This window comes from Thamnophis sirtalis, unplaced genomic scaffold (assembly GCF_051295495.1).
Source record: "Thamnophis sirtalis isolate CommonGarterSnake01/CBP01778 unplaced genomic scaffold, rThaSir2_p1.2 scaffold_8, whole genome shotgun sequence".
Taxonomy (NCBI): domain Eukaryota; kingdom Metazoa; phylum Chordata; class Lepidosauria; order Squamata; family Natricidae; genus Thamnophis; species Thamnophis sirtalis.
In genome coordinates this window covers 46,790,117-46,805,776 of record NW_028261388.1, presented here as the reverse complement: position 1 = coordinate 46,805,776, position 15,660 = coordinate 46,790,117, and the positions used below count along the sequence as shown (strand labels likewise).

The window sequence follows — 15,660 nt, the reverse complement described above, 5'->3', positions numbered from 1 at the left end:
AAAAATTGTTCACTTTTTGAAACACTGGCTCATATCTGTTTCAAGAAAAAGAAAGTAATGGCCCAGGTCCTTAAATGGCAAATTTGAATTAAGGTCAGCTTGTGGTTTTCAATATGTTATTATGTGCTAACAAACTATACTGAACTATATCATTTTTTGTATCTATCAGAAATGGGGAATTAAAACACATACAGATTATTTGGAGCGGGGGGGGATTGGATGGGATGAGGAGTGGAGGTGAAAAAAAATATCAGCATGTACTTTTAAGAGCAGAATATCAGTAAATCATTGCAATTAGCACTATAACAACTTGCTATTTTTTATTATTGATCTATGGGAAACTTAGAAAGTTACCTGTGCTGCCAGGTTTTTCAGTATGGGGTTTTACATATACATACTATACATATACATATACATATACATACTACTATACATATACATATACATATACATATACATATACATATACATATACATATACATATACATATACATATACATATACATATACATATACATATACATATACATATACATATACATATACATATACATATACATATACATATACATATACCTACTCATACACATACATGTGTATGTTTTGTATATTATTTTATAAAGCTATATCATATTTATATATATATATATATTTATTTTGGGGTTATGAGCACATGCAGTATGGTTTAAGATAGGTAGCTATATAAAAGTTTTAAATAAACAAATAAAATGAGCAACCTCTATCAGTTCACTGCTCAAATAAATAATTTGACCTGAACCAAGTTCCTTTTTATAATAATATAAATCAGAACCAAATTATTTATACTTTTCCATTATGATGCTGATGTTACCAAAAATGAACAGTATATTTACAAATTAGATATAATAACTGACCATGGAGGGTTCTAAAACATGATTCAAATAATAATACCAAATAATATAATCATACATAAAAATAATTATTTGTTAAAACAGAACAAAAATTAAGGTAACTGATTGAGCAATAACAGCCTTCATTCAATATAACATGGATTAGTTTTCCATTTTAGCTTCTTTGTAAAAATTTCATCAATCATATAGATTGATATTTTTTATTACTGCAGAAGTTAAGTAATAGATATACTGAGGATTATGAGAGGATGTAATATTTAAACCACAAAGTTTGAAATAATCATGCTCTTTGCTTTCCTTAAAAGCACTTGAGAACCACCACTGATTTCATAGAATGTTTTTAAAAATTACTCTAGAAATGGGTGGACATTGCTTGCAGATTTGAAATAACGTATATATTTGTCTGAGTTAAAAATATGCTATTACTTCTTTAAGGAAAAATAGTTATCTTAATTGGTTGCATTTTCTGTATAAAAATCTTCCGAAGTTAATTGCTGACATAAGTTTGGCAACTATTCCTCTATCACTAAAAGGGATATGTAGAATTCAACTACTTAGCATTCTGATCAGCAATACACAGCAGCAACATGACAACAAAGATTTTTTTTAATTAGAAAAGCTCTTTTTCAGTGACTTCCCTGAGGGCTAAAAAGAATCCACCTTCTCAGGAGCATTACAGTAAATAAATAAACAAACAAACAAACAAACAAACAAATAATAGACAGTATACTGGTACATGTAAAACCTTAATGCTAAGTAATTCTGCATTTTTTCAATAAATTATTTTTATTTTTGATATTATTTCAAAATAAATACAAGATTTCAAGATACAAATAATAAAATTTCAAATAGTTAAAATGTGACAGGTAGAGTATAGTACATTCTTCAAAATAAAGAAAGTACAAATTAATACAATACAATAGCAGAGTTGGAAGGGATCTTGGAGGTCTTCTAGTCCAACCCCCTGCCTAGGCAGGAAACCCTATACCATTTCAGACAAATGGCTATCCAACATCTTCTTAAAGACTTCCAGTGTTGGGGCATTCACAACTTCTGGAGGTAAGCTGTTCCACTGATTAATTGTTCTAACTGTCAGAAAATTTATCCTCAGTTCTAAATTGCTTCTCTCCTTAATTAGTTTCCACCCATTGCTTCTTGTTCTGCCCTCAGGTGCCTTGGAGAATAGTTTGACTCTCTCTTCTTTGTGGCAACTCCTGAGATATTGGAAAACTGCTATCATGTCTCCGCAACCGTTCCTCCAGTCTCCTAATCATCTTTGTTGCTCTTCTCTGCACTCTTTCTAGAGTCTCCACATCTTTTTTTTTACATCGTGGCGACCAAAACTGAATGCAGTATTCCAAGTGTGCCCTTACCAACGCATTATAAAGTGGTATTAACACTTCATGTGATCTTGATTCTATCCCTCTTTTTATGTACCCTAGAACTGTGTTGGCTTTTTTGGCAGCTGCTGCACACTGCTGGCTCATATTTAAATGGTTGTCCATTAGGACTCCAAGATTCCTCTCACAGTTACTACTACTGAGCAAGGTACCACCTATACTGTACCTGTGCATTTAGTTTTTCTTGCCTAAATGTAGAACCTTACTCTTTTCACCATTGAATTTCATTTTATTAGATAGTGCCCAATGTTCACGTTTGTCAAGATCCTTCTATATCTTAAGTCTATCTTCTGGAGTGTTGGCTATTCCTGCCATCTTGGTGCCATCTGCAAATTTAATGAGTTTCCAATTTATCCTCTCATCCAGATCATTGATGAAGATGTTGAAGAGTACTGGGCCTAAAACAGAGCATATTAGTGGATTCCTAGCCCATGTCACTTTCACGTGTTTTATCTGCAAACATGCTGTTTTTAAAGTGGTCTGGTAATTTATACCAGAATCTTTCAGACAGACTTTATAATATTATTAGCTGAAATAAGCAATAATAAGGTTGACTCAGCCTTCGATCCATCCGAGGTAGGTAAAATGAGGACTTAAATTGTTGGGGATAATATGCTGACTCTGTAAACTGCTCTCTCTCACACACACACACACGTACAGAAAAACACACATACACACATGTGTGTGTGTGTGTGTGTGTGTGTGTGTGTGTGTATCTAATATATATTGTTGTATTTGTGCTGATAAATAAATAAAGGGAGACTAGTATAGATCTATTTCAAGCTATTTAGCTCTCATCAGCTAGCCATACCCTTACTGGGATTTGAGGGTATGGCTAGCTGATGAGAGCTAAATAGCTTGAAATAGATCTATACTAGTCTCCCTTTATTTATTTATCAGCACAAATACAACAAAATGTAACAAAAAGGCAACAGTAAAAATATTGGGTTTCTGCCTGGATGGTCTCTTGTGACGAGCCGAAGGACAGAGAATGGAAGTAGTGATCTTCCTCCCATATTTGGGCATACCGGGGGTTGTAAAACTCTAATAGATATCTAATATGTATGTATGTATGTATGTATGTATGTATGTATGTATGTATGTATATATGTATATATGTATATATGTATATATGTATATATGTATATATGTATATATGTATATATGTATATATGTATATATGTATATATGTATATATGTATATATGTATATATGTATATATGTATATATGTATATATGTATATATGTATATATGTATATATGTATATATGTATATATGTATATATGTATATATGTATATATGTATATATGTATATATGTATATATGTATATATGTATATGTATGTATGTATGTGAAAGAAATAGATAAATCTAACCATCTATTAAGCTGCAATTATATAAAGCACTTCCTTTTATTATTCTTATTCCTTCCACATTTTATTTCTCAACAACTTTTAGTCAAATGACAGTGATTGGTTCAAATTATCATTTAGCAAGCTTTGTGACTTAATGAAGATTAAAACTTGCCATTAGTTCTGGCCCAATGTTCTTATATAATATTATTTATGTATTTATTTAGTACATATACACACTATAGCTGTTATGGGCAGGAATAGTCAACTGAAATCAATCATTATCAATGATAATCAATGACATAAAATATTGTTTCATTACCTGTGATATTAAATGCCTAAAAATTATCATCCTGATTCATGGTCATTCATTAGAGACTTCCACAATTTCATGAAATAAAATGAAAGCAAGTTAACTCTCTCAGAACAGATTGGAATTGAACCAAATTTGATGTTCTAGGATAAGTTTTTATGCCATAGGCATATACAGTAGTAATTAAAGCTGGAAAAATAAAATTCCATATTTTTGGTAATTGGTAGAAAAATACTGCCTATGATTAAATTCAAATATATTAATGAAAATACAAATTTAGAGAGTTCCAATTATTCATTCAGCAACATATAGAATCTAGTATCTAATTTTATTTAGAATTGAGATATAACAAGAATAAGTATTCTTGTTTTAAAAATAAGGTTTAAAAATCAACAAACAACATTTTGTAATAATCCCACATGCACTCAAAATTTATGAGGTGAAGTAGCCATAAATATCAAATGTAAATCTATGGAATGATCCATTCAAGCGCTTAGCAATTGTTGGAATCAAAGCTTAGAACTGCCATAAATGGCACAATGCCATTTAATATCCAATCACTCAGCCCAAATGCTTGAATAGCTGGCAACACGATTTGAATACTGATTTGAATGGTAATATAAAACCATAACCTAAGGCATAAAGCTTGCATTTTTGTGCAAATTTCTGTTTTCTAAATGCTATACATTATTTCTGATGTCAACTAATTCAGATTATGAAAGACTGACATTGCCAGAAATGAATTACTATTTCATTTCATAACTTTTCTTTAATGCTTATAAACTTTTCATCTTACTGTAAATATGAGATGGAGATAAGAGATACATTTATTTAATATAAAAAAGATCACCAAAAGAACTTCATTCAAAGAATTATAACATTGCTTTTCTCTTCTCTCTAGTAATGTATTGGTCTGATTCTGCATCCTCCTTATCTTCAGATATCAGAAGAGAAGTGTAGTATACACACCATGGCAGTTACTGCTGTCAGCAAATGTTGCATTTTCCTGTTTCTCCTGGAAAGTAGCTCATAAACCCCTTGTGACTTTTTTCCATTCTTCACCTTGTCTACCTCCTGCAGTGATATTTCTTTGTCTTACAATATATTCTATAAGGTGTTTGCACCTCCCTGACCTTTTATCTTAACAAACAAAAGTTTTAATCAGCTGTCCCTCTCCCTCCCTCCTTCCCTCCCCCTCCTTCCCCCCTCTCTCTCACACACACAAACAAACACACACACACACACACACAAACACACACACAGAGAGACCTGGATACACATGTTTCTAATTCATCCTCCAATCCCTTTAAATCTTGGATTTAGAATTATTGAAATCTATTTTTTTCTATTTTTCTTTATCTGCTGCAGGTTTGTGAGATAATGAATGAGGTCTTTTGCCTATGCATATATTTATATTTGCTGCTATTCTAAATTCTTCTGCCTATCTGCTCAGGCAAGGATGTCTAAGGCTCACTGTCGAGATATAAAATAGATTTAGATGCATTCCTGAATGAATGTAAGGGATTGTAATTATGATTGTGAATAGAGATGCATCACAAATGAAAGAATGGGGAGTAAGAGAATTAACCATTAACTTTCTATCTTAATATAGAAATATTTATTTCATGTGCATTATCATTCTTATATATAGATATACTACAATATGTGTAGAGATAAACATGAACATTGACATGAATAGGAGAAAGGAGGGAAAGAAGGGAGGGAGGGTGTAGGAAGGAAGAAAGGAATTATTTGGAGGTATTGACTGGATAAAGATGGGGCAAGATAAAGAAGTAGCTAAACAGAAATAGAAAGAGGGAAAAGTGCCATTTATAGTGTCATTATAGACAGCATTAAATTGATTTAGTTCAAACCAAGCAATATCCATTTCCACATTAATCTTGAAAATCTTTCATACTTTTACCAGTGACAACTGTAGCCATTTTAACTCTCTACTTTAGCAATTGTTTTATTTCCTTGTCTTTGAGTATAATAGAACACTGGCTTCAATTTACAAGCAATTTATTTGCAGGAAAACACTATTTAGGTAGTATAAGATAAATTAAGCAAAATAGGTTACTAAAATACTGTCTGAAGAAACAATAGGTATTTGGAATGGGAAATATATTATTCTTAAATGTATCAATTTAATTTTGAATTATTTATGTATTACAATTTTATTTTGATTTTTCTTCTCAATAAAGATTTTGTTATAAAGTGCTGATACACAGTATTTAAATAAAGAGTTAGACATGGGTGTACCATATGATATAATGGCTTCTAGAATGGCTGGCAGTTTCAAGCAACAAAAATGTTTTGTATGGGCAAGAAGTGTAAACAGAAATCTATTATGCAATTTTTAATCTGGTGATTATGTGTATGGAGGGTGTAACATTCTTTTTCAATAAATATTTGTTTTGAGAACAATAATCTTGGAAGATCTCACATATTATGTTATTATGTTAGGAAACAATGAATCATTTAATATTTCCTTAAGGGAAAAATTCTGGAATGGGAAATAAGATTTGAAAATTATTATAAAGGAAGTTCATGTCACAGGTTAAATATTACCTATATTGTAAAGGTTGTGAGAAATCATTGGATGGAAGAATATTATACTATAGTTGGAGATATAACTCCAACCTTTAAAGCTCTACATGGCTTAGGGCCAGCATACCTGCAAGACCGCCTACTGCCACATTCCTCCCAACGGCCGGTGAGAAGGAGGGTGGGCCTCCTTCAGATGCCGTCAGCCAGACAATGCCGGCTGGTGGCTCCCCGGAGGACAGCCTTCTCTGTGGCTGCTCCGACCCTTTGGAACAAGCTACCCCCAGAAATCGGGACCTTACCCACTCTCATGGCCTTCAGAAAAGCTGTTAAAACCTGGCTATTCCGGCAGGCCTGGGGCTGTTGACCTAATTGTTGAGGTCCAGCCCCGATCGTAACGAATGTATGTGTGTTGATTTTAACCTGTTTTTATTTTCATTTTTTATTATTTCTTTTTTTCTTTTGTTGTAAGCCGCCAGGAGTCCTCCGGGATTGGGCAGCCTATAAATTGATTAAATAAATAAATAAATAAATAAATAAATAAATAAATAAATAAATAAATAAATAAATAAATAAATAAATAAATAAATAAATAAATAAATAAATAACTGTATTAAAAGTTTTCTTATAAGTTAAATCACTTGAAAAGCATTCAGAAGATCTTCCATGCAAGTATCTTGTCAACACAATGGAAATGGTTTGCAATTGGTGTCTTCCTGCATATTTTTCAACTAATACACTGCCTACAGCCCTATATTCCAAGGTATTTTCTATCTAAGTACCAACTAACCACACGCTAACTCCATAAATACATATTTTGTTTTATGAATTGAAATTATAAATTTATTTCATGTGGTTAAATGTTTTGATGACTTTGGGTTTATAAGTCATCAGTTCACTATTTCAATAAACTCATTCATCCACTCGCATTACATTGCTATAATGTAGACAGAATTACCTGGATGAATGAGGGGAGATTCAGCTTTGATTCTAGATGGTTTCAGAGAAAATTTGAAACAGTATTTATTATTCTTGAGACAAAGTAAAATTCTTCAGTCATGAAAGCCAAACATTCTTTAAGTTAACTTTCTTATTATCGTAGTTACTGACTAATAAAAAGACAAAAATATTATTATGTAGATAATTTTTAACAAGACCCTAGCATAGAATATTATGTACATTTATCAAGAGCCAGCATTAGGGTTCAGTGTCAACACAGTCACACCTTCTTAAGTAATAACATTTAGTATTTTATGCATACAGGTACAACTTACGACTATAATATGGTCATATTTCATGGTGGCTGTGTGTCACCATGAGACTGTACCCAATGATATTATCTTTTTGCAGCAGTTGTTAAGCAAACACAGCAGTCATTAAGCAAATGCAGACATTGATAAACTAACACAATTGCTGTTTTTTGCTGGAAACCAGAAGTGAACACTGGTTTCTGGCAAAAATATTTTTAAAATGAGATCATCTGACCATGGGATGCTGCAACTGGATGTAAATGAAAACAGCCATAAATCACAGATCACTAGAAGGGGCCACCAACCTTGAAACCAGGTCATCGGTAGCTCTGAGAAGGTCCATTGTAATGTTTACTGGATGCTAAGCAACTGGTCATAAGTCAAAGCCTGCCTGTATCTCAGTAACTATGTCTTTAAATCATATATCATATTTCACTTTTCATCTAAGAGCTTAAGGTAATATACAAATTGGTTATTCATATTTTCTCTACAATAACAATACTGTGAATTAGGTGTGACATAGAGAGAATGACTGGCCTAAAGTCATGCAGTAAGAGCCTATAGAACCTGATTCTATCTCATCCTAATCCAATACTTTAACCACTACATTGCACTACACTGGTTTCTGCCACATTGAAATGTTAAGTTCTCCTAACCTTGCATTTTATATTGCTTTGCCATTTTATTCAGTAAAAAAAATTACATCAATCTTTGATAGCTACCATTATTTAATATTAAATTATTTGAATATTTTCTGAGAAAAATGTGTATGATTTTTGTCAAGATCCTCAGCAGATATTTAGACTGCTTCACAAATTCAGACTGACACAGTAATAAGATTAATAAGGAGTAATTTAAGTACAATTAAAATCAATGTTCAGGGAAAGTTCTGAAAATAATTAATAATATGTATACATGTGTTTTACAAGAAATCAATGACATAAATATTTCTACAAAGTTTTGATTTTTGTAAAGTTATTATAAGAATCTTGAATTTGTATTTAAGGGTAAGAAGTGAATTATCAAATTGCAAATACAAACAACTGTACATTCACAATAAAGGTCTCTCACACACTATGACACTGACAATTGTATATATATATCAAATTGAAAATATACAGGACCTTAATTATTGAGATTTTTCTCAAAATGTGAAAAAAGCATAACTGTAAAAAAAATCATATTCTTTCGAAGATGCATCACATTAACTAGATACACAGCCATAACTATGAAATTGCTGGCTGCGGGCACTGCGTAGATAAGGTTATACTTAGAATTCATACAGAGTTATGTTAATATTCCCTCCCTTTTTAAAGGTTGTATTAATTAGAACAAATAACAGTTGTATTTTAAAATAAACAATCGTAAGTGTTTATCCTGCTAAGATGTTTAAAAGTTGAAAGGCACAATACTGATTAATTTCCTTTATTTCCTCATTTCCACTGGAACTATATTATCTATTGAATTGTATGGTGGATGTCAACACGGGGGCTAGCACCAGAGGTGGGTTGCTCCCAGTTCAGCCCGGATCCAGAAAACCTGTAGTAGCAGCAGTAGGAGGCTCAGCCCACCCACTCAGAAGCTTCTGCATATGTGCAGAAGTGTTGTGTGCACACACACACACGTGGGAGCATGCCCAAACCGGTAGTAAAAAAATTGGCAACCCACCACTGACTAGCACACTATAACTAGAACAGATTTGATTCTTCCACCTATGCACTCTGCATTGGATTATAGATTATGTAGTAGTTTCTGCTGCCACCACTATTTTTCTGTAGGAAGAAATGCTTTAACCAGGTTCTTCTTTCATACCATCAGCTTAGAGCAGGACTGTCAAACTTCCAGCCTATAGGCCAGATGTGTCAAATGCTGCCCAGGTCCAGGCCCAATTTAGCGAAAGGGGGGGGGAGTTTTGATATGTCATTTGACACCACTGTGATGACATGAGTTTGACACCCCTGACTTAGAGAGTCAGAGCAGGAAGCTCTCTCCTCCTGATCAATTTCTTTACTCCATAACTAAAAATGCTTCTGCTGCTTCTGCTGCTACTTCTAATAATAATAATAGCCATCCAGTTATATAGTATCAACTCTGAACCATAGTATACAGAGGTACAATATGTATCCAGAGAACAACAGCTCTAACTTTTCCTGTCAATATAAAAATAAAATAAAAATAAAATAAACCTTCTTGTTTGAATATGGGCTTTATTAAAAAAAATAAAGAAAATGGAAACAATGGTCAAATGCCCAAACAATTATAGATGTATGGAATGAAATATTTATCACTGATACTAACAGTGTCTCAAGCATCACTTTGGTATTTAATGCTATGGGAAGACAGGGGTGCAGATTCAACAGTGGGAACTGAGCTCAAAAAGCTTAAGATAATGAAGAGCATCAGAAGCAAATTTATCAATACAATTAACAGATATTTCCAAATATCAGAATGAATAAGGCAGACTAATTGCATAATCCCAATCTAATGTTGCTACACTTTTAGTTTATGTGAGAAACTGAATAACTAAAGGTTGGCTGTTTCTAGTTTCCATCTTTTCAACCATCTTGCTTTCTTCTTTTTACAGAGGTTTTTCCTCCTTTGTCCTTTCCCAGGTCATCTTCCAACTCCTTATTCATTTGCTTCAGACAAAGTTTTTGACGCTTAAAACATCTTATTGGATAAGCCCAGACATCTTTTCTCCATTCCTTGGAAACTAGGATTTTGCAGTCAATGTGAGTCTGGGATGACTTAAGAAATGACTTTGGCTTCTCAAATAAGTAAAGCAGGTTTGAACCTAATTAGTATTTCGGTGGGAGACAATTAGACCATAAATAATAATTTTAAAAAATCCTGGAAAAGACCATATTTACAGTGTTCTGCTACTAAGAGTTAGACTTTACTTGAGTTAAAATTTTTATGATCTTTCCACAGATTGCTATCAAAGACCTACATTTTTGCCCCTCTGATTTACAAATACATTTTTAAAACTGTTGAATGAATGAATTAAAGAAAAAAACCATACATAATCCTTCTAATTAATAATATTTTTTATTTCAAGATGTGCTGGAAAAATGCAATAACATTCTTTCCCAAATATTGCTCATTAATATATTTTTTCCTTGCAGTTTTCTTTCTGAGTGGCAGGGCTGCATAGTAAATTTATGAGAAATATAGGGAAAAGCCACATTGTTGTTTATAAGAATATATATTATTTAATTCATCTGAGGTGAGATCTTTTCTTATATGTCAAAGGAAGAAAGAAGTTGCTACATCATTGACATTCAATGATTTCCTAATTTTATTGTACCACTATAGTTTGAGCCTCTTTTGAAGACATGTTACTGATTAGTAGTGAATTTCCTGAAAACATTTATGTATTCATGTGGAAACTGAAGTAACAGGAAAAAGTCTACCTCAACAACATAACAGCATACTGAGCATAACAAGACCTAACAGACTACCTTCACAATATATTCTATCACAATGTAGAAACTATGTACTCTTTCAATTGTAAGAAGCATGATAAATAGAAAACATCAGAATCCTAAAATGTAGATACAAGCCTTCTCTATAAGTCAGCATGATAGATAGATAGATAGATAGATAGATAGATAGATAGATAGATAGATAGATAGATAGATAGATAGATAGATAGATAGATAATTAGTTCAATATGTATATTGAATTATAATTCCTTAAATTCAATGGATTTATTGTTAGCAATTAAATGTAAGATTACATCTAATCCCTTTCCATTCTGAATATATATTTTGCCAAACATTTGAGATGATAACAAAGACATAATTAAATACTTTTACACTATTCATCAAAAACCTAAATTCTGAATGAACAAAAAATCCTGCTTTAAAAACAAATTTTTGGATGCATTTTATCAGACAGCATCCATTAAAGTAACATTTTTTTTACATATCTGATTAAAATTAAGGGTAGGAACTAATTATGACATCACGGAGCACTTAAGTTTGTCAATTTTAACTTTGGTCATTTTGACAACCCAGTTGCTAAGCTCAAAATATCATGACTGCTTAAAAAGAAATACATTATCCTTCTGCTAGGCTAACTTTACAATGTGTCTGAAAAAATAAGCTTTCACCATGCTTCATAAAATCCTCAGCAACTATATTGCCAACATAAAACTGGACCTTGGCAATTTATATATTGAAAGCAAATGACCCCAGTGATTACTGCCTATTTTATTTGTGCCTCCCATATGCTCGCATTGCTTTCAAAATATTGACAAAGAAAGCATTCTGTTTTAGATAAAGGTGTAGAAATGGTTTTGCATTATTTAAAATGGGTTTCCATTATTATTATTATTATTATTATTATTATTATTATTATTATTATTATTAAAATTGCTCAATGAAATTCTCCCAAATTTGTTCTTTCTACCCTCATGCTACTAGGATGCTTATTATTTATGTAAATAAACAGTACTTCTCTCTCCTTATTGTTAAGCTTTAGGTAGTCAAGAAAATATTGTTAAATCTACAATTTGTGCTGCCAACATTTTAATGATATATGGTAGATAATTAGATGCTCTACTAAGCCTCTTGAATATCTCACAGTAGAAAAGCATTTAAGCATGTATCAGATAGATTGCTCTGAACAAAGGCAAATTTAAGAAGGTTATTTCATGTAGAGGCCAGCAATAATATATTCTATCGGGGTCTACAAGTCAAGGGTGAATTACCTATTTGGCAAATGATCCCAATTGCCAAGGGCAAGTTTATGCAGCATGATTGCTGTATAAATGATAAATACATGTACTGCACAAATCACTGCACTCTGAAAAGACCTTAAGAAATGAACAGCGTTCAGCTTCTCCTGGAACCTCTTCATTCCATACTGTCACAATACAAAATGCAATCCACTCTGAAGGACAACTCTTGACCAAAGATATATGATCTAGTTTTTCTGCTGAAACTATAAAGGTCTAGGCATCATATATACAAGCCACTCTGAATTCTCAGAACATATTGATGAATATATTCAATAATTACACCTATGCATAGTATTTGAACAAAGTATTGTAAAATATATTTGTTGTTGAATCTAAAAAATATTTGAAAAAAACCAAACAAAAACAAAACCATATTATAAAATCAAGAGGGAAAAATACAATAACTAATCTCTTGCAATGTCTGTTTTCTTCCCTTAAATGTAGCTCCATTGAACATTATTAGAGCTATACATTTTAATTGCTTTAGAGATAATAAAAAAGATCACTTTGTTACATCACTATTTCAGTCGGAAACAATTTCATCCCATGACTTACAAGATTACTCTGAATTTAGTTTAGCAATGTGCAACAGTTTGCAAAGGCACATTTTTTTCCTAGACTGCGGAAAGTAATTTCTACTATGTGTGATGGAAGAGAAGCCTTGGAGGAAAATGGCTTGTTCGTCTAATTTTCATATCTTTTTTGTGAAGTCAGTTTCTGAAGTATTGCATGGAGGAGGGGGGAGAGATGGGAAGATGAAAATTGAAGAAGCCCAATTCAGAATGTCAAGCTGTGCTTCAAGAATGATAAAAGACAGACTCATACTCTCGTCAGAGTAAAACAACTTGCCCAGAGTAGAATTAACAAATATGCTATTTCAGTGGAATTCTATCACCCCCTGCTGGACAGATGAACTCACTAAAAAGAGCACTGTAGAAAATATATGGCACACAGATACTATATACGTTTCCCTTCCCTCCCCCACTCCCATTTGGTCTGTTTCTTAAGGCATATAAACTTCAGCATAAATATGTTGTGTTGAAATTCATTAAACCTTTCACAGAATAGACGAAAGAAATTCTTTTAGCAATTAAGTCCAGTCTTTGCCCTATTACAAACTTGTCTGAACTGTTCAAAGCATTGCAATTCATTTTTGCAAAGAGGTTCTATCTGTCAGTGTCTCATATCAACACACTTCAGCACTTCCTTCCCCTAATCAAAACTAGTGGAATCCAAATATAACCTAGGAAACACCAGCAAATAATTATCTGCCTATTTAAAAAAAAAACAATGTTGGAAAATACAGAGAGAGAGAGAGAGAGAGAGAGAGAGAAATGCAATGGTTGTGCTTTTAACTACTACTTCCTTGTAACTGTCATTCCTTTATGGTTGTGTGTATGTTATGCCCTGCCTTGCAATAAAACTGTTATGTACATACGCATATATGTACATATATGTTGTGCCCAACAAAACACCCCAGAAAAAATAACATGAAATTCAGAAGGAAGCTTCCTTTACAGAGGCACCAAAGGACGGTGATTGATTTTTTGCACATAGCAGAAATCCAAAATTTCTCCCTCATTACAACTATCCTGTCCTTTAAATATTTTTAAACAAGAAACAACTTTAATTAATACATTAAGAAACACATTCAGACCCATGCTTTGTAAGGCATTATTTATTTTAAAAAATCTGCGGTGAAGAAGCAAGGACCATCATTGTCCATATAGAAAGACAGGAAGAGATAAACCCCCAAGAAACTGGAATTAACATTTTCTTTTCTTCTTCTTTTTTTTGCTGATCTTTGTTTCAACCAGAACAACAACAAAATGTAACAGCTCCCCCCACCCCAAGAAATAGATTTCAGGAACAAATTGGTGTGAGGGTAAAAATGGTTTCAATCCTTAATTTGCCGGGGTGGCAAAGAGGTGAGAGATGCTAATCTTTGATTTGCATTGTAACGAGGGGGGCGGCGGAGGAGAGGTTTGGACGGTAAATAAACCACGATTAGAAGAAACGGCACTCCTACCTTGCCCGCTACTGAGAAACAATCCGAACAGGTAGAGCACCGGCAGGTTCATTTTTTCAGGAGCTCACACTGGTGGACAGTTCCCAAGTTAAGCGAGGGTGCTGAGCCCAGGAAAAGCCAGCTCTTGCAGCTTACTTTGCCGCCGCTTTGCCTGCTCCTGCGTCTCCTCTTCGCGTACAAGTCTACCCTTCAATCAAGCGCGCGCGCGCGCCCGCGCAGAGCCATATACACTCACATCAACCCCAGCCCGGAAAGCCGAGCAGCGCCGCTCACCGACTGACGGCAAGCGCCTATCGCCGCTTGGCTATATCGGGCGGGCAGGCAGGCAGGCAGCGGTGCCAGTAGCAGTAGCAAAAACAGACCCTCTACACACATGAAAGGATGCAAAGTATCCCTCCGCGAACGCAGATGAACGTTTTTAGAAAGAGCTCGACCAGCCTTTACAAATGGCAAGAGCGGAGAAGAAATGGGAAGAAAGGAGACTGATTCTTCCGCCTCTTTGCCCTCGAAAGCTTCTGGCGACAGCGGCGTTGCTGCTTAAGGGTGTTCCGTATCTTTTTCCAGTTTGTAGGCGACAACCCTCTCTTCTCGCTTGAAACGGATTATTCAGGAATAGAAAAAGGAGGGGGGTTCAGCTTTTCTCTCGCTTTTGAATTCGACGTGGAGCTGAGAGAAAGCTCCGGTTCTTCCGAAGGGATCAGATCCTAATGCCAAAAGTGGGGAGGGGGGAGGGAGGGCGAGGAAAAAAGGAACAAGAGAAGAAGATAGAAGTTCACAGGAGCTGGAAGCAAACGCATTAATGCAAATGCAAATTGTGAGGGCATGCATTGGGATTGCGTGCTTATACAGCGGTCACGTTGACAGACGTGCTTGGAAAGTATCTGGCAGATGTTAAAGAACTGCAGGATTGTGCTGGAGTTAGTAGTAGGAAAGAAGTCTACCGTTTAAATGCTCCAGGAGATGGGGTCGAGATGAGATTTCATGATGGTGCCAGAGGCTGATTCTTTCCAGATGTAAAATACTGCATACCAATCTCCCTCAACCCCCCCCCCCTCTCTTTCTTCCACTCTGTTGGGATGGTAGAATAATTAGGAGAAAACAAAATGGCTGGAGGGGAAAGGGTGGGGAGGAAAC

General features: G+C 34.0%; 1 protein-coding gene across 2 annotated transcripts in view; it reads right to left on the bottom strand.

Moving 5' to 3' along the window:
* Nucleotides 1-14,884, bottom strand: part of NCAM2 (neural cell adhesion molecule 2) — a 169,872-nt gene extending 154,988 nt beyond the window's left edge. Inside the window, exon 1 of one of the 2 annotated variants that reach the window (XM_087721558.1) lies at nt 14,527-14,884. In XM_087721558.1, the coding sequence (XP_087577684.1) occupies nt 14,527-14,578 (52 nt within the window). In that variant the 5' untranslated portion in view covers nt 14,579-14,884. The remainder of the gene's footprint in view (nt 1-14,526) is intronic. The other variant, XM_087721557.1, reaches the window with a different exon arrangement.
* Nucleotides 14,885-15,660: the final 776 nt, after the last annotated feature.